General features: G+C 40.8%; 1 protein-coding gene across 16 annotated transcripts in view; it reads left to right on the forward strand.

Moving 5' to 3' along the window:
• Positions 1-25,447, forward strand: part of SKA1 (spindle and kinetochore associated complex subunit 1) — a 40,887-nt gene that overhangs the window by 3,022 nt on the left and 12,418 nt on the right. For 3 of the 16 annotated variants that reach the window (XM_060310815.1, XM_060310826.2, XM_060310825.1), the window contains exons 2-5: positions 1,313-1,400; positions 22,036-22,134; positions 24,809-24,933; positions 25,092-25,136. In XM_060310815.1, coding sequence (XP_060166798.1) covers positions 22,047-22,134; positions 24,809-24,933; positions 25,092-25,136 — 258 coding nt within the window. In that variant the 5' untranslated portion in view covers positions 1,313-1,400; positions 22,036-22,046. Of the gene's footprint in view, positions 1-1,312; positions 1,401-12,438; positions 12,457-12,885; positions 13,037-14,436; positions 14,545-21,272; positions 21,400-22,035; positions 22,135-24,808; positions 24,934-25,091; positions 25,137-25,447 lie in introns of those variants that run through there. The other 13 variants (XM_060310816.2, XM_060310821.2, XM_060310817.2 and 10 more) reach the window with 9 other exon arrangements.

The following is a 25,447-nucleotide window of genomic DNA, read 5'->3' on the forward strand; positions in this document are numbered from 1 at the left end:
TTGCGGAGCACAGGCTCTGGACACACAGGCCCAGCGGCCATGGCTCACGGGCCCAGCCGCTCCACGGCATGTGGGATCTTCCTGGACCGGGGCACGAACCCATGTCCCCTGCATCGGCAGGCGGACTCTCAACCACTGCGCCACCAGGGAAGCCCCGGTTTTTCTCCTTTAATTTGTTAATATGGTGTATCACATTGATTGATTTGTATATATTGAAGAATCCTTGCATTCCTGGGATAAACCCCACTTGATCATGGTATGTGACCCTTTTAATATGCTGTTGGATTCTGTTTGCTAGTATTTTGTTGAGGATTTTTACATATATGTTCATCAGTGATATTGGCCTGTAGTTTTCTTTCTTTGTGACATCTTTGGTTTTGGTATCAGGGTGATGGTGGCCTCGTGGGATGAGTTTGGGAGTGTTCCTCCCTCTGCTATATTTTGGAAGAGTTTGAGAAGGATAGGTGTTAGCTCTTCTCTAAATGTTTGATAGAATTCACCAGTGAAGCTATCTGGTCCTGGGCTTTTGTTTGTTGGAAGATTTTTAATCACCGTCTCAATTTCAGTGCTTGTGATTGGTTTGTTTATATTTTGTATTTCTTCCTGGTTCAGTCTCGGAAGGTTGTGCTTTTCTAAGAATTTGTCCATTTCTTCCAGGTTGTCCATTTTATTGGCATAGAGTTGCTTGTAGTAATCTCTCATGATCCTTTGTATTTCTGCAGTGTCAGTTGTTACTTCTCCTTTTTCATTTCTAATTCTATTGATTTGAGTCTTCTCCCTTTTTTTTGAGTCTGGCTAATAGTTTATCAATTTTGTTTATCTTCTCAAAGAACCAGCTTTTAGTTTTATTGATATTTGCTATCATTTCCTTCATTTCTTTTTCATTTATTTCTGATCTGATCTTTATGATTTCCTTCCTTCTGCTACCTTTGGGTTTCTTTTTTTTTTTTCTTATTTCTCTAATTGGTTTAGGTGTAAAGTTAGGTTGTTTATTTGAGATGTTTCTTGCTTCTTGAGGTAAGATTGTATTGCTATAAAGTTCCCTCTTAGAGCTGATTTTGCTGCATCCCATAGGTGTTGGGTCGTCGTGTTTTCATTATCATTTGTTTCTAGGTATTTTTTGATTTCCTCTTTGATTTCTTCAGTGATGTCTTGATTATTTAGTAGTGTATTGTTTAGCCTCCATGTGTTTGTATTTTTTACAGTTTTTTTCCTGTAATTGATGTCTAGTCTTATAGCATTGTGGTCAGAAAAGATACTTGATATGATTTCAGTTTTCTTAAATTTACCAAGGCTTGATTTGTGACCCTAGATATGATCTATCCTGGAGAATGTTCCATGAGCACTTGAGAAGAAAGTGTATTCTGTTGTTTTTGGATGGAATGTCCTGTAAATATCAAGTAAGTCCATCTTGTTTAATGTATCATTTAAAGTTTGTGTTTCCTTTTTTATTTTCATTTTGGATGATCCGTCAATTGGTGTAAGTGGGGTGTTAAAGTCCTCTACTATGATTGTGGTACTGTCGATTTCCCCTTTTATGGCTGTTAGTATTTGCCTTATGTATTGAGGTTCTCCTATGTTGGGTGCATAAATATTTACAATTGTTATATCTTCTTCTTGGATTGATACCTTGATCATTATGTAGTATTCTTCTTTGTCTCTTGTAATAGTCTTTATTTTAAAGTCTATTTTGTCTGATAATGAGAATTGCTACTCCAGCTTTCTTTTGATTTCAATTTGCATGGAATATCTTTATCCATCCCCTCACTTTCAGTCTGTATACAGCAGATATATGGGTCATGTTTTTGTATCCGTTCAGCCAGTCTATGTCTTTTGGTTGGGGCATTTAATCCATTTACATTCAAGGTAATTATTGATATGTATGTTCCTATTACCATTTTCTTAATTGTTTTGGGTTTGTTATTGTAGGTCTTTTCCTTCTCTTGTGTTTCCTGCCTAGATAAATTCCTTTAGCATTTGTTGTAAAGCTGGTTTGGTGGTGCTGAATTCTCTTAGCTTTAACTTGTCTGTAAAGGTTTTAATTTCCCTGTCGAATCTGAATTAGATCCTGGCTGGATAGAGTAATCTTGATTGTAGGTTTTTCCCTTTTATCACTTTAAATATGTCTTGCCACTCCCTTCTGGCTTGCAGAGTGGAGATAAATGAAATATAGAATAGAAAAATAATAGAGAAAATCAACAAAAATAAAAGTTAGTTCTGAGGAAAGATTAACAAAATTTAGGTAGAGAGTGTGTGTGTGAGAGAAAGAAAACACAAATAACTAAATCAGAAGTGAAAGTGGGGACCTTACCTCTAATCTTGCAGAAATAAAAAGGGTTGTCAGAAAATACTATGAACAAATTTACACCAACAAATTAGATAATCTGCATGAACTAGACAAATATCTACAAACACAAAAATTACCAAAATATCTCAAGAAGAAATAGAAAATCTAAAAAGAACTATAATAATTAAAGAAATGGAATGAATAATTAAAAAATCTCCCAGGTAGTTGCCAGCCGCTGGGGAGGAAGGGAATGGTGAGTTATTGCTTCATGGATGCAGAGTCTCACTTTGGGAAGATGAAAAAGCTCTGGAGATGATGGTGGTAATTGTCACAGAATAATGTGAATGTATTTAATGCCGCTGAACTCTATATTTAAAAATGGTTTAAATGGTAAATTTTATGTTATGCATATTTTACCACACAAAGAAAGTGTGAAAATTCTTTTTAAAAAGTTTCCCAACAAAGAAAAGTCCAGGACCACACGATTTCACTGGTAAATTTTACCAAACTTAAAAGAAGAATTAACACTAATTGTTCTCTAACTCTTCCAAAAAATAGAAGAGGCAACACTGTCTTAGTTATTTGTGCTGCTATAACAGAATACCATAGACTAGGTGACTTATAAACAATAGAAATTTATTTCTTACAGTTCTGGAGACTGAGAAGTCCAAGATCAAGGCACCAGGAGATTCTGTGTCTGGTGAAAGCCTGCTTCCTTGTTCATAGGTGACAGTCACCACGCCATGTCTTTACATGGTGGAAGGAGCAATGGCACTCTCTGGAGCCTAAGAGCACTAATCCTGTTCGTGCGGGCACCACCTCTTGATCTAATCACCTCCCAAAGGCTTCATCTCCAAATATTGTTACATTGGGAATTAAGTTTCAAGATATGAACATTAGGAGGGACACATTCAGTCTATAGCAACTTCATAACTCATTTTATGAGGCCAGCAGTCCTGATACCAAAGTATAACAGGAAAAGACATCACAAGGAAACTACATACCAATATCCCTTAAAAATATAGATGCAAAAAATCCTCAACAAAATACTAGCAAACTAAATTAAACAGCATATTAAAAGAATTATACACCATGATCTAGTGGGACTTACTCCAGAGATGCAAGGGTGGTTCAACAAAAGAAAACCAACCAATGTAATATGCCACATTAATAGAATGAAGAGGAAAAAATGGTCATCTCAATTGATGAAGAAAAACATTTGACAAAATCTAACACTTTTTAGGCTTCCCTGGTGGCGCAGTGGTTGAGAGTCCGCCTGCCGATGCAGGGAACACAGGTTCGTGCCCCGGTCCGGGAAGATCCCACATGCCGCGGAGCGGCTGGGCCCGTGAACCATGGCCGCTGAGCCTGTGCGTCCGGAGCCTGTGCTCCGCAACGGGAGAGGCCACAACAGTGAGAGGCCCGCGTAACGCAAAAAAAAAAAAAAAAAAAAAATCGAACACATTTTCATGGTAAAAACACCCAGAAAACTAGGAATAGAAGGAAACTTCCTCAACATGATAAAGGGCATAGCTTTGAAAAAAATCCACAGCTAGTATCATAGTAAATGGTGAAAGACTGAAAACTTTTCACCTAAGATCAAGAAGAAGACAAGAAATGGCCACTCTCACCACTATTTTCAACATTCTACTGGAATTTCAGAGTTATTAGGCAAGAAAAAAAAATCCAGATTAGAAAGGAAGAAGTAAAACCATCTCTATTCTTTGATGATACAATGTTATATATATAAAATACCAAAGAATTCACAAAAAATAAACTATGAGATATAATAAACAAATTAAGCAAAGTTGCAAGGTACAAGGTACAGGATCCACTTTTTAACCTGATAAAGTGCATCCATAAAAAAAAATCTATAGCTAACACCACACTTAAATAGTGAAAGACTGAATGCTTTTTCCTTAAGAACGGGAACAACGCAAGGATGTCTGCTGTTGGGAAACGCAGTCACGTGCAGCTTCTTGCCCCTTGCACAGTTGTATAAGAGAGGCCTTTGACCTGGAACATTTCCTAGCAAAGAGATAAAGAGCCCTCACAGCCCAAGCTAGGCATATCTCTTTGCTTGGGAATATCTTTCCCTGTTCCTGGCTTAATGCGTACATCTTTGTTCTGCTTATGGGTGTGTGTCCTATAGCACCTGGCCAACCCCATTGCTATATCTGTTCTTGGAGGGGAGGTAATGGATTCCAGCACAAGAGGGGTGCATGCAGACCATTTCCTTGTGTCAGCTGCTGGGCAAGCCCTGCTGGCTATGAGGGACAGACACTTACTATTGAAGCTGATCTTGCTCTGTCTCTTCTCTACGTGAGGAAAGCATTGTTCCATCCGGCGCCTATGAGAGTCATGTCTTTCTCTGCTATCCTGACATTTGCAAACCATGAAGGGTTGACACCCTGGGATTGTTGCTGCTAGCCAACAGGTGTCACTTGCTCAACATCTGCTCTTACCATTCCTGTTACACATCATACTTACAGCCTAGTCAGTAAAATGAGAAAATAAAAAGAAGTAAAAGGCATACAGATTGGAAAGAAAGAAATAAAACTTCCCTTATTCTCAAACAACATGATTTTCTATGCAGAAAATCCAAAAATAACTTTAAAAAAAGGCTTCCATAACTTATAAGTAGTTTAGTAACACTACAAGATAAAGGGTCAACAGACAAAATTAATCGTGTGACCATATGAACATCATACCAACTTGAAAGCAAAAAAATTTAAATAATACCATTTAAATAACTCCAAAATAATGAAACACGTAGTATAAATCTAACAAAATATGTGCTGTATCTGTATGCTGAAATCTACAAAGTGCTAATGAGAAAAATAAAAGAAGATGTAATTAAATGGAGAAACATGTCAGATACGTGGGTTAGATAATTCAATATATTTAATATGTCAGTCATTCCCAAGTTGAGCAACAGATTTAACACAATTCCAATCAAAGTATCAGCAGAATTTTTGGTGTATATATACACAAATTTATTTAAAAATTTTATGGAAACAAAGGAACTAGAATAGCCAAAACAATTTTTTTTAATTTATTTATTTTTGGTTGCATTGGGTCTTCGTTGCTGCATGGTGTGCGGGCTTCTCACTGCGGTGGCCTCTCTCGCTGCAGAGCACGGGCTCTAGGTGCTCAGGCTTAAGTAGTTGTAGCACGTGGGCTCAGGAGCTGTGGCGCTTGGGCCCAGCAGCTCTGCTGCATGTGGGATCCTCCTGGACCAGGGCTTAAACCAGTGTCCCCTGCATTGGCAGGTGGACTCTCAACCACTGTGCCACCAGGGAAAGCCCAAAACAATTTTTTTTTTTTTTTTTAAACATCTTTATTGGAGCATAATTGCTTTACAATGGTATGTTAGTTTCAGCTTCACAACAAAATGAATCAGTTATATATATACATATGTTCCCATATCTCTTCCCGCTTGCGTCACCCTCCCTCCCACCCTCCCTATCCCACCCCTCCAGGCGGTCACACAGCACCGAGCTGATCTCCCTGTGCTATGCGGCTGCTTCCCACTAGCTATCTACCTTACGTTTGGTAGTGTATACATGTCCATGCCTCTTTATTGCTTTGTCACCGTTTACCCTTCCCCCTCCCCATAGCCTCAAGTCCATTCTCTAGTAAGTCTGTGTCTTTATTCCTGTTTCACCCCTAGGTTTTTCATGACATTTTTTTTTTCTTAAATTCCATATATATGTGTTAGCATACGGGTCTCTTGCAGACAGCAAATATATGGGTCTTGTTTTTGTATCCATTCAGCCAATCTGTGTCTTTTGGTGGGAGCATTTAGTCCAGTTACATTTAAGGTAATTATCGATATGTGTGTTCCCATTCCCATTTTCTTAATTGTTTTGGGTTTGTTATTGTAGGTCTTTTCCTTCTTTTGTGTTTCTTGCCTAGAGAAGTTCCTTTAGCAGTTGTTGTAGAGCTGGTTTGGTGGTGCTGAACTCTCTCAGCTTTTGCTTGTCTCTAAAGGTTTTAATTTCTCCATCAAATCTGAATGAGATCCTTGCTGGGTAGAGTAATCTTGGTTGCAGGTTTTTCTCCTTCAACACTTTCAATATGTCCTGCCACTCCCTTCTGGCTTGCAGAGTTTCTGCTGAAAGATCAGCTGTTAACCTTATGGGGATTCCCTTGTGTGTTATTTGTTGTTTTTCCCTTGCTGCTTTTAATATGTTTTCTTTGTATTTAATTTTTGACAGTTTGATTAATATGTGTCTTGGCGTATTTCTCCTTGGATTTATCCTGTATGGGACTCTCTGTGCTTCCTGGACTTGATTAACTATTTCCTTTCCCATATTAGGGAAGTTTTCAACTATAATCTCTTCAAATATTTTCTCAGTCCCTTTCTTTTTCTCTTCTTCTTCTGGAACCCCTATAATTCGAATGTTGGTACGTTTAATGTTGTCCCAGAGGTCTCTGAGACTGTCCTCAGTTCTTTTCATTCTTTTTTCTTTATTCTGCTCTGCAGTAGTTATTTCCACTATTTTATCTTCCAGGTCACTTATCCGTTCTTCTGCCTCAGTTATTCTGCTATTGATCCCATCTAGAGTACTTTTAATTTCATTTATTGTGTTGTTCATCATTGCTTGTTTCATCTTTAGTTCTTCTAGGTCCTTGTTAACTGATTCTTGCATTTTGTCCATTCTATTGTCCATTCTATCTCCAAGATTTCGGATCAACCTTACTATCATTATTTTGAATTCTTTTTCAGGTAGACTGCCTATTTCCTCTTCATTTGTTAGGTCTGATGGGTTTTTATCTTGCTCCTTCATCTGCGGTGTGTTTTTCTGTCTTTTCATTTTGCTTATCCTACTGTGTTTGGGGTCTCCTTTTTTGCAGGCTGAAGGTTCGTAGTTCCTGTTGTTTTTTGTGTCTGTCCCCAGTGGCTAAGGTTGGTTCAGTGGGTTGTGTAGGCTTCCTGCTGGAGGGGACTAGTGCCTGTGTTCTGGTGGATGAGGCTAGATCTTGTCTTTCTGGTGGGCAGGTCCACGTCTGGTGGTGTGTTTTGGGGTGTCTGTAGACTTATTATGATTTTGGGCCGCCTCTCTGCTAATGGGTGGGGTTGTGTTCCTGTCTTGCTAGTTGTTTGGCATAGGATGTCCAGCACTGTAGCTTGCTGATCGTTGAGTGAAGCTGGGTGCTGGCGTTGAGATGGAGATCTCTCGGAAATTTTTGCTGTTTGATATTATGTGCAGCTGGGAGGTCTCTTGTGGATCAGTGTCCTGAAGTTGGCTCTCCCACCTCAGAGGCACAGCACTGACTCCTGGCTGCAGCACCAAGAGCCTTTCATCCACAGGGCTCCTTAATTTGGGATGATTGGTTGTCTATTCAGGTATTCCACAGATGCAGGGTACATCAAGTTGATTGTGGAGCTTTAATCCGCTGCTTCTGATGCTGCTGGGAGAGATTTCCCTTTCTCTTCTTTGTTCTCACAGCTCCCAGGGGCTCAGCTTTGGATTTAGCCCCGCCTGTGCGTGTAGGTCGCCGGAGGGCGTCTGTTCTTTGCTCAGACAGGATGGGGTTAAAGGAGCCGCTGATTCGGAGGCTCTGGGTCACTCAGGCCCGGGGGTAGGGAGGGGCACGGAGTGTGGGGCGGGCCTGCGGCGGCAGAGGCCGGCGAGAAGTTGCAGCCTGAGGCGCGCCTGTGCGTTCTCCCGGGGGAGTTGTCCCTGGATCCCGGGACCCTGGCAGTGGCGGGCTGCACAGGCTCCCCGGAAGGGCTTGTGGCTAGTGACCTGTGCTCGCACACAGGCCTCCCGGTGGCGGCAGCAGCGGCCCTAGCGTCTCATGTCTGTCTCTGGGCTCCGCACTTTTAGCCGCGGCTCGCGCCCGTCCCTGGAGCTCTCTCAAGCAGCGTTCTTAATCCCCTCTCCTCGTGCACCAGGAAACAAAGAGGGACGTAAAAGTCTCTTGCCTCTTCGGCAGTTCCAGACTTCTCCCCGGACTCTCTCCCGGCCAGCCGCGGCGCACTAACGCCCTGCAGGCTGTGTTCACGCCGCCAACCTCAGTCCTCTCCCGCGCTCCGACAAAAGCCGGAGCCTCAGCTCCCAGTCCCGCCCGCCCCGGCGGGCGAGCAGACAAGCCTCTCGGCTGGCGAGTTCCGGTCGGCCCGATCCTCTGCGCTGGAATCTGTCCGCTTTGTCCTCCGCACCCCTGTTGCTGTGCTCTCCTCCGCGGCTCCCAAGCTCCCCCACTCCGCCTCCCGAAGCCTCCACCCGCGAAGGGGCTTCCTAGTGTGTGGACACTTTTCCTCCTTCACAGCTCTCTCCTGCTGGTGCAGGACCCGTCCCTATCCTTTTGTCTCTGTTTAGTTTTTTCTTTTGCCCTACCCAGGTACGTGGGGGGTTTCTTGCCTTTTGGGAGGTCTGAGGTCTTCTGCCAACGTTCAGTAGATGCTCTGTAGGAGTTGTTCCATGCGTAGATGTATTTCTGGTCCAAAACAATTTTTAAAAGAAGAAATTTGGTGGGTTCACACGACTTCATCTTAAGACATGACACTATAGTAATTCAAACAGGATGGCATTAGTGAAGGGATAGACATATACATCAATGCAACAGAATAGAAAGTCCAGAAATAGACTCACTCAAATACAGCCAATTGATTGTTTGCAAAGATGAAAAGGCAATTCAATGGAGAAAAGATAGTATTTTTCAACAAATGATGTTGGAACAGTTGGACATCCACATGCAAAAAAAGAAGAACCTCAGCCCAAACCTCACATCTTATGCAAAAAGTTACTGAAAATGTACCATACAACTAAATGTAAAACATGAAACTATAAAACATCTAGAAGGAAACATAGGAGAAAATCTTTATGACCTGGAGTTATGCAAAGAGTACTTAGACATGACATCAAATTAAGATCCATTAAATAAAAATGTAAAGAAACTGAAATTCATCAAAACTCAAAACTTTTGCTCTGTGAATGACATTGTTCAGAGGATGAAAACACAAGAAGGGCTGGGAGAATATATTTTAAAAACACATATCCAACAAAAGACATCTATCTAAAATATATAGGAAACTTTCAAAACTCAAAAGTAAGAAAAGCTAAACAACCCAATCTTAAAACACAGGCAATAGATTTGAACAAACATTTCACCAAAGTTGAATTTCTCTGTGACATCTCCTCAGGTGTCAGTGTTTCACCTGTATTTTAAAATGACTGTTTTAAAATTAAAAAACTTTTTTCCTCGTTTGGTACCTACTGCTGTTGTTGTCACAAGATTTGGTATCCATGGTGAGTACTATGAATGGTGAATGTATCCTTTCACCCACAATGCCAACAAATTTCAAAAAATAGCCATTATACATTTAAAAGGGAGATTATGGTTTAGGTAAGGTTGGATCAGAGCTGGGATTATGGTTAGGTTTGGGTAAAAGTCATAATAAGTGAGAGAAGAGGAAACCATGAGCAGAGGGTGTTTACAGAGAATGCTGGAAATGGTCCACATTTACGCATTTTATCCTAGGAGTAAGCACGTGGACCTACGTTTGTTTCTGACAGGTGGAGTAATGAGAGTTTTCATTTTATTCTTTATACTCTTCTGTGTTTTTCAAATTTTCAATTAAAAACATGTGCTCCTCTTATAGTAGAAAAAGCGAGTGCTAAAAAAGAAGATAGTGAAGTTTAATTTCATAAACTTTTAGAGCATGTTGACTGCCCATCTGTGGCCAAGATTCCCTAAGTTTGCATTATGTTTTGCTGATGCCCTCAAAAGAATGGTGTGCCCTGACATCTAGTGACCATGTGGCAAGGGAGCCTTCCAACCAGCATATCGGTAAAGCCAAAGTCTGTTTTATCAAGTTTGAAGAAGACAACAAATATACTGTATTCTAGGTAAAGCTTTGATTTGGTTGAAGCCTTAGTGGTACCAAACACAGATAAAGTATTCTGTTTCGTGACAATATCTCATCTTTTTTGCATCATCTGGGAATACAGTTTTCCACTCAAAGCTTAACTCTACATTACTACATAAACATTAAATGAACATTCTCACTCAATTCTTAAACTGAATATATTGGACACAACAACCTATCCTCTGGAGTTCATGGTCTTTTGAAATGATACATAGCTCCATCATCAGGAAGAACCCAGGCTTAGTTGTAACTAATCAGTAAATCCAGGGCATGGCTGTAGCAGTTTCTTACAGTTACGCCCTGTGTTGGTTTGCTAGAACTGCCATAACAAAGTGCCAGGCTGGGTGGCTTAAACAACAGAGATCTGTTGTCTCGCAGTTCTGGAGGCTGGAAGTGTAAAATCAAAGTGTTGGCAGGTTTGCTTCCTTCTGAGGTCTGTGAGGAAAGGATTCCTTCCATGCTTCTCTCCTTGGCTTGTGGCTGGCCGTCTTCTACCTGTGTCTCTTCACTTCATCTTCCCTTTCAAGGGATCTGTGTCCAAATCTCCCCCTTTTAATAAAGAAATCAGTCATATTGGATTAGTGCCCACTTAATGACCTCAGTTAACTTGGTTACCTCTGAAAGACCCTATCTCCAAGTAGGTCACATTCTGAGGTAGTGGGGTTAGGACTTCAACATATGAATTTGAGGGGTGGGGTACACAATTCAACCCATGATACCTCCCAATGTTACATTTCAGAAGGAGACCAGTTAGCCTCAGGTTGGTACCTGCAAATCCTCAGCTCCTTGGTTCTTCCCCTCTTCCTTTTCTTCTCCCTCAATAGTGTTTAACCCTGAAGCACATTAAAATTATCTGAGGAATTTTTTAAAAATTCTAATCATGAACCTACCCATAGATCAGTTGAATCAGAATTGCTGGAGGAAATTTGCAAGGAAACCTAACCCAAATGAAGGGGTTCAGGAAGGCTTCAGATAGAAGCGGATTTATCTGCTGAATTTTGAAAAATGAATGGAAATGCTTGAGGTAGAAAATAAAGAGGGACATAGCCAAGAACATCGTGAGCAAAGACAAAGGGGGTCAAATAACACGGATGGGCTGGCAGGGTCTGCGGGTGTCTTGGCAGGGCGCATACACAGGGGCACGGGTGTATCCCTACAAACAAGAGGTACTGGGAGATGAAGCTAAGGAGGCAGGCAGGGCCCAAGGGTGGACTTGTGCATCAATTTCAGCATTTCAGAAAGGGAGCCTTGAGACCCACCATGATCACTGCGCTCACTCCTGACCATCCCGTCCTTGCCTCCTCTATTTGGCTGCCCTCCTGTCAGCTGAATCACAGCTCTGATTCGACTTTTGTAAACAATAACAAGTGTGAGTCAAAAGATATGAAGAAGAATGCTGTTGTCACATCCAAAGGTGCCATGGATGGCAGTGAGTCAGGGTAGAGTGGAAGGGGCAGGACAACAGCTGGGCAAGACTCATGGAGCATAATGGATGATGGGGAGATCTGGACCCAGACAAACAATGGGGTGGATAGTGCAGAAATGCATTGTGTGGAGGGGAGAAGGAAGGTGAACAGCTGGGTCCAGGCATTGAGGTTAAAGACATGATAAGGACCCATGCTGGGTACAAGGTAAAAGGCAGAGGGGAAAGTCTGGGCTAGTGAAGGTCCTGGGAGCAGCTTCATTAGGATGTGGTGAAGGGGAGTAGAGCCACCCCACTGATGAATGCACAACTGCTAAGCTCTGGAGGGCCGAGCTTTGCTGCTCCAGGCACTGGCGTGGCACAGGCACACGTGGGCTGGCGTGATTGTGCTGCTTGCTGTGAGTGCAGCCAGGAGCCCTCATCTGCAGTTCAGACTCCTGAGTGACCTCTCTCTCTCCTGAGTGAGAGATTCCTGGTGTAATTTGACCATTTTCTAGATTATCCAGGAAGTTTATCTGGAGGTTTGGGGGATGTAGTAAATCCTAAGAGTGCTCTGATGATTTCTGATAAATCTTTGAGGCAAAGATTGAAAACCTTGCAATTTATTATAAGCACCTTTGAAATGCATGAGTTATTATTAATTTAGATTTAAATAAGGCTTACACAAGATTTGTAAATGTACCTGTTATACAGAAGGTACTTCAGTATGTTTGGTTGCATCCACGCAGACAGAAGTTTTCCAAAACATGGCAATTACCTCATCATACAGACTTGGACATCAAAATGACAGTTAATAAAATGAAATTCTAACTGAGTTTTCCTTTTCATTGCTACATTTTTCTTAAGGAGAAGAACTTTCAGAAGGTAAGCAAGAAAAACACCTTAGTTCCAGGAAATTAGAACATATTCAGCAAAATGAACACACTGATATAAGTGATACCCAAACAGTCTTTTCTGGCTTTCCTGTGCCCTGTTATTAGAGATCTGATCGGCAGCCATTTCCACAATTGATTGATTCTGGAAAATGTGGCAAGATTTACTCTTTTCTATCTCAAGAATCGGACAACTGCCCACTTTGTAAATATCAATATAATTATATCCTTTAAGTGCTTTGGGAAAAGTGTCTATCAAATAAAAGATACAGTTATGTAACATTACAGTACCCAATTTCAAGTATTTATATATAAATATTGATGCCTGTTCTAAGAAATATTTTACCAAATTCACAAAGTATGTCAATATATGAATGCCGTTATCTAACTATGTCCTGACTGCCTTCCGCTTGCCCCTCAGTAACCACTCTCCACGGCCTTCCATCCAGCCCTGGACCCAGGGGGCCTGACCTATACAGACTACTTCAAGAGTTTCCTTTGCTTTCTGACTTCAGGATGGATGTAGCCAATGGGACTGGGAAGATCCACAGGTGGGAGGACAGTAGAGGCAGGTACTTATTCTCCCAGCTTCCTTCCTGCTACGTTCCTGACAGGTGTGCTCTGAACCTAACGAGAGGCCACAGCTCCTGCCTGGTGGCAGCTCCATAGAACTGTCTCCCCAGGCTCATGCGACCGTTAGTATTCGTGCTTAGAGATAATAACTGGTCCTTGAGTTTGTGAACGCCAGGGAACCTCGCCATCACTTGTTACCTTCTGTAATCTCTTTTGCGGTACGTGGGTCTCTCACTGTTGTGGCCTCTCCCGTTGCGGAGCACAGGCTCTGGACGCGCAGGCTCAACGGCCGTGGCTCACGGGCCCAGCCCCTCCGCAGCATGTGGGATCTTCCCGGACCGGGGCACGAACCCGTGTCTCCTGCATCGGCAGGCGGACTCTCAACCACTGCGCCACCAGGGAAGCCCTGTGGGTAGCTTTTTAATTAAATTCTTCTCCAATTATCCCGTTTGAGTTTTCAGTCTGATTCTTGCCAAGGTATTGAATGATACAATGTGGTTATTCTCCTCCTCTGTGTGAACTAAGCATATGCCCAAAAAAGTGCTAAAACACAACCTCTAATTGTGAAAGACTGGAGAAATTGTGTACTACAAATGTGCTCTATTAATATTTCTCTCTTCTTCCTTTTAAGTACTGATAGAAACCAATGCTCCAATTTCCAGGCAGCTCTGAGTCTCTCTTGAGGTCAGGTCACCCACAGCCTACCAGGATTCAAGGGATTATTCATACATTGCTAGTGTTTGCATTGGACATTTTATACCCCTGTATGCAGCAACCATTCTCTAGAATATGTGTATGAGAAAGAGGATGGATTTTCTTATTATTGAAAAATTATTAAGTAATATCTTTCATTTGTGTCCTTGTCCCTTCCTCTAAATAGGCAGCTGATCCTCTCATCTTATCCTACTATTACATATACACATTCTGTCACATTAAAATGCTAGAATCTAGGGATTTCCCTGGCGGTCCAGTGGTTAAGACTGCGCTTCCACTGCAAGAGGCGTGGGTTCGATCCCTGGTCTGGGAACCAAGATCCCACATGCCGCAGCTGAAAAAAAAAATAATTAAAAAAATGTTTAAATGCTAGACTCTAGAAGCCAGAGATATAAAAGATTAGCCTCCCAGTCTCAGTCGGAGACTGCCAACCTTGCTATGGACTGAATTGTGTCCCCTGAAAATTCATATATTGAAGCCCTAACCCAACATTGTGACTATTTGGAGATATGACTTTTAGGAGTCAATTAAGGTTAAATGAAATCATGAGGCTGGGCAGCTTAATTTGATAGGATTGGTGGCCTTTATAAGAAGAGGACGAGATGTCTCTCTCTCTCTCTCTCTCTCTCTCTTCCTCTCTCCTCATCCCCGCCCTACCCCAACCCAACCACTCCTGCCACTGGAGGACACAGAGAGAAGGTGGTTGTCTACAAGCCAGGAAGTGGGTTCTCATCAGGAAGCGAATCAGCTGGCACCTTGATCTTGGACTTCCCAGCCTCCGGAACTGTGAGAAGTAAATGTCTGTTGTTTAAGACATCGAGACTATAAATTTTGTTAAAGAAGCTCAAGCTAAGACCGTGCGTCCTTTATCTACGTGTATTGAAAATGCAGGGACAAAAATCCTATCACAGCAGTAACAGTGGCTATAACCACTGCTAGCCTACTTGACATATTTGCTTCCAGTCCAAACCCCACCCTCCCCCTGTTTAAAGAAAGCCCATACTGGTTTACTTTTTCATTAAAATGACAGATGCTTACATATAAAGATTTAAAGAGTACATCACAAGGCAAAAGTGAAAATTAAAATGTTACACAAAGGGCAAAATCTCGAACCGCTACTCTGGGTGCTGGGTGGGGTCTTCGCGGCTGGCCCCTCCCAGCATGGACCCTCTGCCCTGTGAATGAGCTGGAGGGAGGGCCACTGGGGCCCTAGTGGTCTCAGCCTGCCAAGCCTGGGGTGGAGCCTCTTCGTAGGGAGGGACTGCGTAGAGGAAGGGGATCCCCCGATTTTTTGGTCGCTCTCACCAGAAATTCAGGCTTTTCAACTCAGAGTTAGAGGGAATGAGCAATACTGGTGGCTTGCCCTGCTGGTGAGATACTGTGTTCCCTGATAGAAACCCGAGGGGAGAGCGATCCCCACTGTCTTCTTGGCCACAACTGCCTGGAGTAGAGCTTCCATCAAGCTGAGCTGGAGCTGGAAAGACAGGAAGGAGGTGGTGGCTCAAGGCCCACAGACTTTCACTGGTCTTAACTAAGTATTAGAAGCCTTTATGAATAAATATTTCTTAATTTTCTGTATGCCCTTCAGACAACTTCCAGACATTTTAAATGGCTTTTTTTCCCTTCACAGTCTACACTAGTTATGTTTGTTCTGCTGGGGAGCAGGTCCTAGGGGCTCCCCACATTGCCATCCCAGGAGTGAAACCCTCACGTATTTTATAATTTCACCTGAGACTCCTTTTTTCACCCATGTGTTGCTGAGAAGTTTGTTGTTTAATTTCGAAATATTTGAGGAGTTTCCAGCTATCTTTTTACTATGGATTTCCAATTTAATTCCATTGTTGTCTGAAAACATACTATGTATTATTTCTATTCTTTTAAATTAGTTAAGGTATATCTTATGGCCCAGAATGTGGTCTCTCTTGGTGAATGGTCCATTCAAGCTTGAAAATGATGTTTATTCTGCTGTTTGATGGAGTATTCTATAAATGCTAATTAGATCAAATTGATAGTGTTGTTCAGTTAAACCATATGCTTAATGTTTTCTGCCTGCTTGATCTATTGGTTATTTGACAGGGGGTTTTGGAGTCTCCAACTGTGAGAGTGGATTTGTCTGTTTTACCTTTCGTTTCTATCAGTTTTTGCCTCATGTATTTTGATGCTGTTGTTAGGTGCATACGTGTTTAGGATTGTATGTCTTTTTGGAGAATGACCCCTCTATTATTATGTAGTGTCTCTGTTTATCTCTGATAATTTTTCTTGGTCTGAAGTCTACTTTGTCCAAAATTAATATAGCTATTTCAGTTTTCTTTTGATTAGTGTTATCATGGTATATCTTTACCTCTCTCTTTACTTTTAATCTATTAGATTCTTTATATATAAAGTGGGTTTCTTATAGACAACATATAGTTGGGTCCTGTGTGTGTGTGTGTTTTTTCTAAATCCAGTCTGACAATCTCTATCTTTTAATTGGTGTAATTAGACCCATTCACATTTAAAGTGATTATTGGTATATTTGGATTAATACTAACAATGTTTGTAACTATTTTCTATTTGTCACCAGAGGCTTATTTTCCTAACTTCTCTGGTTTTAGTTGAGCATTCTTTATTAGTAAACAATTATTCTTCTTTTAAAAAATTTTGGGTAATTCCCTGGTGGTCCAATGGTTAGGACTTGGTGCTTTCGCTGCCATGGTGCAGATTCAATCCCTGGTTGGGGAACTAAGATCCCGCAAGCTGAGCAGTATGGCCAAATACAAGTGGTTTCCCTAGATTTTGCAATATACAATAATATTTCTGAAGTACATATATATCACAATATGGCAAAATATTAACATTTGAAGAATTTAAGTGAAGGATATATGAGTGTTTGTTGCTCAACTGTTTCAATTTTTATGTATGTTTGAAATTTTTCAAAATAAAAAGTTAAGTGCAGTTATCTGAGGCACCCTGATATTTTCCCTTCTTGTAGCCAATTTGCTTTTTACCTTAATGCTTAAAGAACTCTTTATCTTTAAAGTTGAATAACTTAACTTGAATATTTCTAGCTGTAGAGTATCTCTTAGTAAATTTTCCTGGAATGCAATCTAGAGGCTCAATGTTTTCCCCCCCTAGGTAATCACCTTTATTACATCTTTTGGATTCTTCTGGCCCATTTTTGGTGAACTTTACATTTTGGACACCAGTTATCCTCATGTTGGATCATTTCTATCTTCTGTTTCTGTGGGCTTCTCTGTATGTACTTTACTTTCTTTTCTTTTTCAACTGCATGTACTGTAATCATCTTAAACTTCTCTTTTAACTTAATTTTCAATGGTGTCTTTTCTATTTCTTGCTATTTGTACTTCAGTATACTAGTTCTGTAATGGTGTTGTTTGGACCCTCAATTTATATTTTTAAGTCTAATGCTTTCCTTACATCTTTTTCTTTTGTTTCTGTTTATTCTCTTTTCTATGAGGTCTTAGTTTTAATTAATTAATATATATACAATTCATATGGATATAAAATTTCTTCCATTCCTTTAAATATGTATTCCTGTAGGTCATTTTCTTTATTTTCTTTGCATGGTTTCTTCCTTCCTTGCCTTCCTTTCTCCCTTTTTTCTTTCATTGTTAGACACCCTAAACCAATGTTCTGCTTTTCACAATTTCAAGTAATAGACAATTGCTTTGAGGAATAGCTCAAACTTTGGATCATTTTCCAATGGGAAGCTAGACTCAGTTAGAGAGAGAGCCATGGCCAAGAAGAGGGAAAAAAGAAAGACTATCCCTCAGGTGGTAATCTTCAGATTTCCTTCAATTCTCAGATATGTAGGTTCTCCAATATGATTTCCGGGGTGGTGGTGTCATTAGAAGCCAGGCCATGCTCTGCTTCTTCTCTCTGCTCCAGAATCTTGTTTCCCTCCTTGACATCAGTTTTAAATGTTTATTACCTTACATTATCTCTCTTTCTTTGTCTACAGTTATTAGTGGTTCTTTGGAAAGCGTTTTTTTTTTTTTTTAAAAAAAAAACTTATTTGAGGTACATTTGTTAATAAGTAAGGAAAGGAAAATCCATGGGACAATCTTAGTTCTCTTTTCTAACGTAAAAGTCTATTATCCTTACCTAGTCATATTTATATTTAAAAAGCAAGTTACAGAAAGAGAGAAACTTTTTTTGAAGAAAAAAATGTCTGATGCTTTGAGCCGGATGTGATCTCAGAAGTGGTTCATTTCTCAAGTTCACAGAGCCAGTTAATGACTGAGCTGGGACTATGAAAAGGTCTCCTGATGGTTTTGTTTTGCATCTTCCTCTGTCTTACTATTGGGTGGAATTTTTAGATGAGAGAGAGAGGGAAGTTTTCTTGCTGGGGACTTTCCTTTCCTGCCTCTAATCACATTACATGCCTCTGGGCCTTTGTTAAGAGCAGCCTTCTGGCACAGAAATTGTGGCTTGACTATAAAACTAAAAAATTATACATAAGATAAAGACTCAAGAAAGACCACTGGGGGAAAGGGTAAGTTTTTTTCTGTTTCCTCTCCTCTCTGGTTTAAAAAAACTCCCCTATAAATCGTTTTAGGGTATGAAACATTGTAAAAGTGACAAGTTTTGATTTTCTGGGATGACCTCAGCTGCTATGACAGCTAATGAGAATTGAGAAATAGTCCCTGTGGGATCTGTATTACAAGTACATGCTTTGGATTTTAATTTTTTCATCTAGAAAATGGCTTTTAAAAACAAGACAACAGGGAATTCCCTGGTGGTCCAGAGGTTTGGACTTGGTGCTTTTGTTGCCGTGGCCTGGGTTCAATCCTTGGTTGGGGAACTAGGATCCTGCAAGCCACGCAGGGCAGAAATAAATAAATAAATAAATAAATAAATAAAACAAGCTAAAGGAGAGTATTTTAATAGGTAAATGTAAAAACATAATCTGTCTGGATGTTATAACTCCTTAAAAGGTCAGACTTATCCTGTGTGATCAGTGAGGCATCTCAGAAAGGAAGACCCATCAGCGCTAGAGAGCTATGAACCTGTCCCAAAACTTATTGGACCCACTGGTCACTAGTCATCGGTCAAAACCAGAGGAATAAATATTTCCCAAGTTGCCTAGAAATGCAGAGGCCTGTTGCTTAACGAGATCTTTGATCTCTAGTCTACAGTGACAGTTTAGGGACATCCAGAGGTTAAGCTCGATATTTAGCTGCAAGAGAAAGACAAAGAGAAGTACAAAAAGTATGAATAAAGTCTTTTCTGTCAAAGTCAATTGGGTATCAAAAACTTCAAATTTATAGGTAATCTAAAATTGCTCATGTTGTGATATGTCATGAGGGAATTAAATGATGATGGAAGTCTATAGGTTCAGAAACACAAAACATGGGAGCAAATGACCCCTTTCTCCTGGGGAGGCAGCAGAGCATCATGGTAAAGAAGACAGTTCTGAGGTCAGGGATCCACTTTGCCATTTATTGACTTGGGCTTATAATTAAGTTACTTAATTATAAGCCTCAGTTTCCTCATCTGTAAAGTGCAGATCATAATTTAAGTATTCATAAATTTATTACAAAGGTTAAACAGGATAATTTATGTAAAATGCCTGAATTAGAATAAGTACCCAATAAATGTTAATTGATGTTATTGTTATTACTATTTTTCTCTGAAGACTAGGGTTCACATTACTTTTGCTCATATATCTTACAAGGAACAGTCCAGCAATTTCTTACATCTTGCTCTTTTCATTTTTTTCCCTCTCGTCACATGACTGTCCAGAGGTACTTCAACAGGAAAGGGAAGATAGGTGCAGGTCAGGACATTGCTATCCTGGAAGAAATAAATTATTGAGATTCCAAACACAAATAACTTTCTCTCAACCAACCATCTCAGCTTGAAAAAGAATGAAAAATAAATCTTCTTGACATAATGAAAGAAATGGAGATGAGAATGGATGAATATATAAAGGATTTAGAACTTGACAATATCAGTATCATAAGTAAAATCCTTCTCAGAACACTATGGAAGTGAATAGTGAATTGTAGCAATGGTTCTGGAATTTTTCCAAGGAATTATATCAGCAATACAATCATTCCAATGCAGAATAGCTCTCTTTCCTACTTGTAATTTGTGGATGACAATGGAACATAGCTTCTCTGTGGAAAGAGATGGGATACCAATAAATTTTAATTCCCCATAACATAATTTCTGTGAGGCAAGTTGTCTCCTTCACCTTGAATGAGTCATAACCCTGAAGAAGACAGGTTTTTGTTTTGTTTTTACTTCTCCCTGTCCCCTTTGTCTCATAAAAGCAGCTAGATTTTCCTGAGAAACTACCTGTGTCCTACTTTCAGACTTTGTGTTTTGGGTAGGGCTGTCCTGGCTTCCAGCTCCAGGCTACCTAGCGAATCAGACCATTTCACCCCTCCAAATTAGACTGATTGATTCAGAGTGGGCAGATGACCCAAGTCAGGCTGTTGAGATTCCATCCTGGGGTTTTTGCTAGATCTCTTAGGAAAGCAAGAACTGCTAACCATTGAGGTATAAGTCTGGAGGTACCAGAGGTCACCATAGGGAAAAGGCCGCCTGAGAAGGGAACCAACAGGGAGGAACGCATAACTGAGAGATGGGGATGGCTTCCTAATAGTATTCTTGAGTACCTGGGTTCAGCTGTAACTGAACACACACACACACACTTTACAGTTTTATACGCCATATAAAGTCTTTTTCCTTGCTTAAGTCAGTTTGGATAGAGTTTCTGTCATTGCAGCTGAAGAAGTCCTGCCAAGTAAACCAGTCCCAGAAGGAAATAAGAAGTAGGCAGTGATCCAACTGCTCATTTCTGTATTTTTTCCACATTTCCCCCCTCTCGTCTTGTATTCAGTGCCTTTACGCTCTCTTCTTCTTGTTTATTTTCTCATGGGAAGTAATCTGATAATGTTTGTCCTTGATGCTGCAGGGTGAATTTCTGTTATTATGTTATTTTTCATAGAATGTTGACATTTTAAGCCTTACATTTAGTCCTACAATGAAAGGCTTCGTTCCTGCTAAAAGAATTTAGCTCTAAATAAGTAGGCCTGTTGCAATTAAAAGAGATTTAAGAAATGTATCAACCAAATAACAATGTGTAAATATTGCTTGGATTCTAATTCAAACAAATCAACACTTACAGAGTGTCTGAATTTACTGATTTGAGGTACGGCTTAGACACTGGAATTTGTAAACGCTGCCCTGGTGATTCTAATGTGTAGCCAACTTGGAGACCCAGTTTAAGCGCGCGATTTGATCCCCCGAGCGCTTGGCCCTGGCTGCTGGACGGTCAGGATTGGGTGACCGACTGAAATCACCCGTTACGGCACGGAGTAGGAGGGGCATTTGTCGCGGCAGCCTTTCGCGCCCGAGCCAACCCAGCCCCGCCTTTTCCCCGGCCCGGCCCCGCACCACTGCCCCGCCCCTGGCCCCGCTCAGCTGCGGCCCTGGGTAAACCTGGAAACGCAAGAGGCCTCTAAGCAGTGTTCCGCGAGCGCTGATGTGCGCTTGCGCGGTACCAAGACCCGGCGGGCAGTTTGAATTTCGCTCCCGGAGCCGGGTCTCGCCATCCTGGGCTTCCGGTGGAGACAGGAGGGGTCTTCTCGCCTCGCGACCGCACTGAGTGGGCCCTTTGCTCCTGGATCCGCAAAAGGTTGGAGTCTGGTGTTGAGGATCCCGCCTTCGGAAGCGGGCGGAAGGCATTGCTTGGGCGGGGTGGGGGGCTCGGGGCGGTGCCGCGTAGGGCGGAAGAGAGGGCTTGACCTTGCTTCGCCCGGTTAGCCGGGGTGGATGCTTTAGACCTCATAAACCCTCGGAGTGAATAGTACCTGATTTCTTTCCTCCCTTCCCTCCACGTCCTTACCGACCCCAAATAGTAAAGCCCCAAACCCAACAGCATGGGAGAAATGCTTACCTGGACCCGTTTCTTTGAACTTACTGTGTTTTTCCTTAAAATTCTTGGGTCTTTAAGTTTTCAAAGAAAATGCCAATGTTGTCTTTATGTGTAAGTAAAGGCATTTGTCCCCTTAAATCTATAAGGAAATGACACAGGCTTATCCCCTGTACCCTGGTTTGGGATGCATTAACCACAGAAAGCTCTAAGACAAGTCAGTGCTGGACTTTGGACAGAAACTGAATTTTGTAGAATTGAAAGATATTTCTCTTGAGTTTTTGTACTTTCTTTTCAAGGACATGTGACTTACTGGGTGTTTACCATTCTTGGATTTTGAAAGTGAATATAAATTTGTCTGGCTTCCCTTTTTTTATAAATGTATATCTTTTTCTTCAGAGGCTTAAAGGATGGCCTCCTCGGATCTGGAACAATTATGCTCTCATATTAATGAAAAGATTGGCAATATTAAAAAAACTCTGTCATTAAGAAATTGTGGTAAGTAAAACAGATTCCACTGACTTTGTACATACAAAATGCATTATGATTATTGTCCCACTTTGATATCTTATGCCTGGTTAAGTGAATGTATCTTAGAGAGGTAATTTTAAGTTTTGAATGGTGATTCTTAAAACAGTCTGCCCTCAGTATTTTGAATATTGCAGAGGATACTAAAATGTAAGTTACATTGAACAATGAACTAGCTATTAATTATATTTATTTACTTATGTTTTTCTGAGACACACAAGGCAGAATAGTAAGATTTGAAGGTTATTTAATGTTCCTAGTTCTAGAGCTAAGTAGAGATACGAAAAGACAAGGAAAAAACTAGAAGTGGAAAAGATCCACAGAGCTAGAAGTAGCCCATAACCCATCTTACAGACTGCTTTGGAGGAAGCTGATCAATATATATCACTAGGAAACAACTAATTGAAAATGAAGTTAATTTTTTGAACATCCAGAAACTTGTCAATTGTAACCATCTTCCAAGATATTTTGAAGTGCTGAAAGTGGATGATGCAATGGAAATGCAGAGAAGTAGGAGATCCTTGTGAAGTCTGGAAAAATATTGTTTACAAAAATGAGGTACTTCCCAGCCGTATCTGGGAAAGCTAAAGATTTATTGATAGGTGGAATTCCATCTGCTGGGAAGATCCTGTTGAACTTTTATTGTAGTTTGTATTATGAATTGATAATTTAACAAAATTCAAATATGAAATTATACTGTTGGAATGTCCCTTCAAATTATACATGTCCTTCTGAGACTTTGATATTCTCCGTCTCTTGTTGGGAACCACTGATAAAGAGCCTCATCCATTTTACCGTTGGTGGCTGACATATTCTGTAGAAAGTTAAAGCTGAAGGGACTGTGGGTTCATCTTCTCAAGCCCCCTGGTCTCGCACATGAGGAAACTGAGGCTCAGAAGTCAGGTGACTTGCCCCGGTCCCCCAGCTCATGGGTAGTCAGTTGGAACTACAGGTTTTGTGTCCCGATTCCCAGTGTCGTACTTGTCTACTTCTATGCCACTTTTATTGAAAATCTGAAAAAGGACATTTAGGTTTTTAATAAGTAGTCTTCTTTAGATTCTCTTTCTGAGGGCATGATTACTATTGGAAAAATATAATTTAGTGATCTGTTAACGATCAAACCTTGAATTCAAATGACCCCATCAAAGCATGAAGCCTGGATGAAGCAGTCTGACCTGTTAGATAACTACACACTGGGTAACCATCATTTGTACGTGGAGAGAACAATTTGTCTGTTTGGTTCCATGGCCTATTTAGGAAAGCCTAGTAATTTGTTTGCCACTTTGGCTGCTGTAATTTACTAGATCACTACTATCAAAAGTAGTGAATTTATTTTACTATAAATCAGCAAACAAGGCCCTAAGATTTCGATGACGAAGTTATTTGAGATACCAGTATATCCAGCTAGTTGTTTTACCCCCTGCAATTAATCTCAGCAGAGACATCAATACTCTAATTTACTTGTTAATTTCTTTTAGTTGTTATGAACCTACTGTCAAATGCAATTTGCATTGCTTTATTAGATTACGTCAATTAATAATAGTTTGCCTTTACTGAGTGCTTTACTAGGTTCCAAGCACAGTGCTCACCCATCTTATATGTACTTTCCTACTTCCCAGTAACCCTCTGAGGGCAGGTACTGGTGTCTCTGACTTTAGGCCTGGAGGCTTTAGCCATTTCTCTCTACTGCATCCGTAATCTATAGATGTGGTCACAGGATGTTTTCAGTTATGTGTATTTCATGATTTGGTTGCTAGAAGTGAAGATGGAAAGATTTGATTGTGAGGATAGTTTTCCTTTTTGTGCTTTTGATCTGCCCTTAAGAATTCTTTTTTTTTTTTTTACTACTTCTCTTATTTCTAGGGCGGAGGGGACTCTGGTTTTCCCATCCTCGTATCTAGGAAGCTAGAGAGAGGGATTAGGAGGTGGGGTTGGGAATTTGAGAGCAGGCTACTCTCCGCCGCCTCCCACCCATTCTTGCAGGCCAGTCCAAACATAAGCTTATCTTCCTGGCCAGTGATTAGAATTTCTCAGGTTTACACATTCACTGAAGATATAGCCCATGAAGAGGGATCCTGGCCTCGTTAGGCATTCTCACTTTCAGCATCCTGTGCTTTGAAGTCCCAAAGCCTTGGCTCTTATCCCCATTAAAACCAAATATATTAGGTTGCTGAGAGTGACAGCCTCCTCTCTCCAGCATTCCTCTGTACCTCGTCCCCCACCCCACCACCATTAGGGCTGCTGCAGCATCAGCTGACACGTACTGCCTGGTCTGTGGTTCGCTCTTCATGTGGAAGCCCTTGGTGATTTACCTTTTTCTCATAAGAGCTCGATTATGCATGTAAAGGGGTGTGTATTTTATCTAGCATTTCTAGGTGTTTTATTAGTGGAACAGTTCTCCAGAAGCAAAAGATTCAGGGGAAACAGTGTAATTATCTCTCCCTTCCTTTTTTTTCATATTACTTAGAAATGAGTTCTTAAGATTATCCATAGAGACAGTTCCTAGGGGCTGAAACAATAGTTCTTTCTCAACCCTCAGTGTCTCTTTAAGGTAGAGCTCTGTCCCAAGAGTTCAGTTGGATACATGTATGTTTTTTGCTTTTCTATACATTTTATTTTCCATTTTATCTTTGTTTATTAATAGGGCAAGAACCTACCTTGAAGACTATATTAAATAAAATAGGAGATGAGATCATTGTAGTAAATGAACTTCTAAATAAATTGGAATTGGAAATTCAGTATCAAGAACAAACCAACAGTTCACTCAAGGTAATGGTTTTCTAGTGAAAAAAACAAAATAAAAAGGCAATAGATACAGACTCCCTAATCACCAGGGAATTCTTAAGGATTCTTTAAGTTTATAATGTTCTTAGCTTTGTAAGTTATTATTAACGGTAAAGAGTGCCATTTGCATTTTATTTTCCCAGTATAAAGGACTCCAGAGTTCCAGATGTGTTTCTTCCTCCATGCTGGTAGCCAGTCTATTTACTAAAAAGGAATATTTCCTAAATAATTCTTTTTTTCTTTTTTTTTTGGCTGTGTTCGGTCTTTGTTGTGGTGCGTGGGCTTTGTCTAGTTGCGGCAGGCGGGGGCTACTCTTCCTTGCAGTGCGCAGGCTTCTCATTGCGGTGGCTTCTCTTGTTGTGGAGCACGGGCTCTAGGCGTGCGGGCTTCAGTAGTTGCAGCACGAGCGCTCATTAGTTGCGGCACGCAGGTCCTAGAGCATGCGGACTTTAGTAGTTGCGACACGTGGGCTCAGTAGTTATAGCACATGGGCTTAGTT

Source organism: Globicephala melas, chromosome 13 (assembly GCF_963455315.2).
Source record: "Globicephala melas chromosome 13, mGloMel1.2, whole genome shotgun sequence".
NCBI classification, from domain to species: Eukaryota; Metazoa; Chordata; class Mammalia; order Artiodactyla; family Delphinidae; genus Globicephala; species Globicephala melas.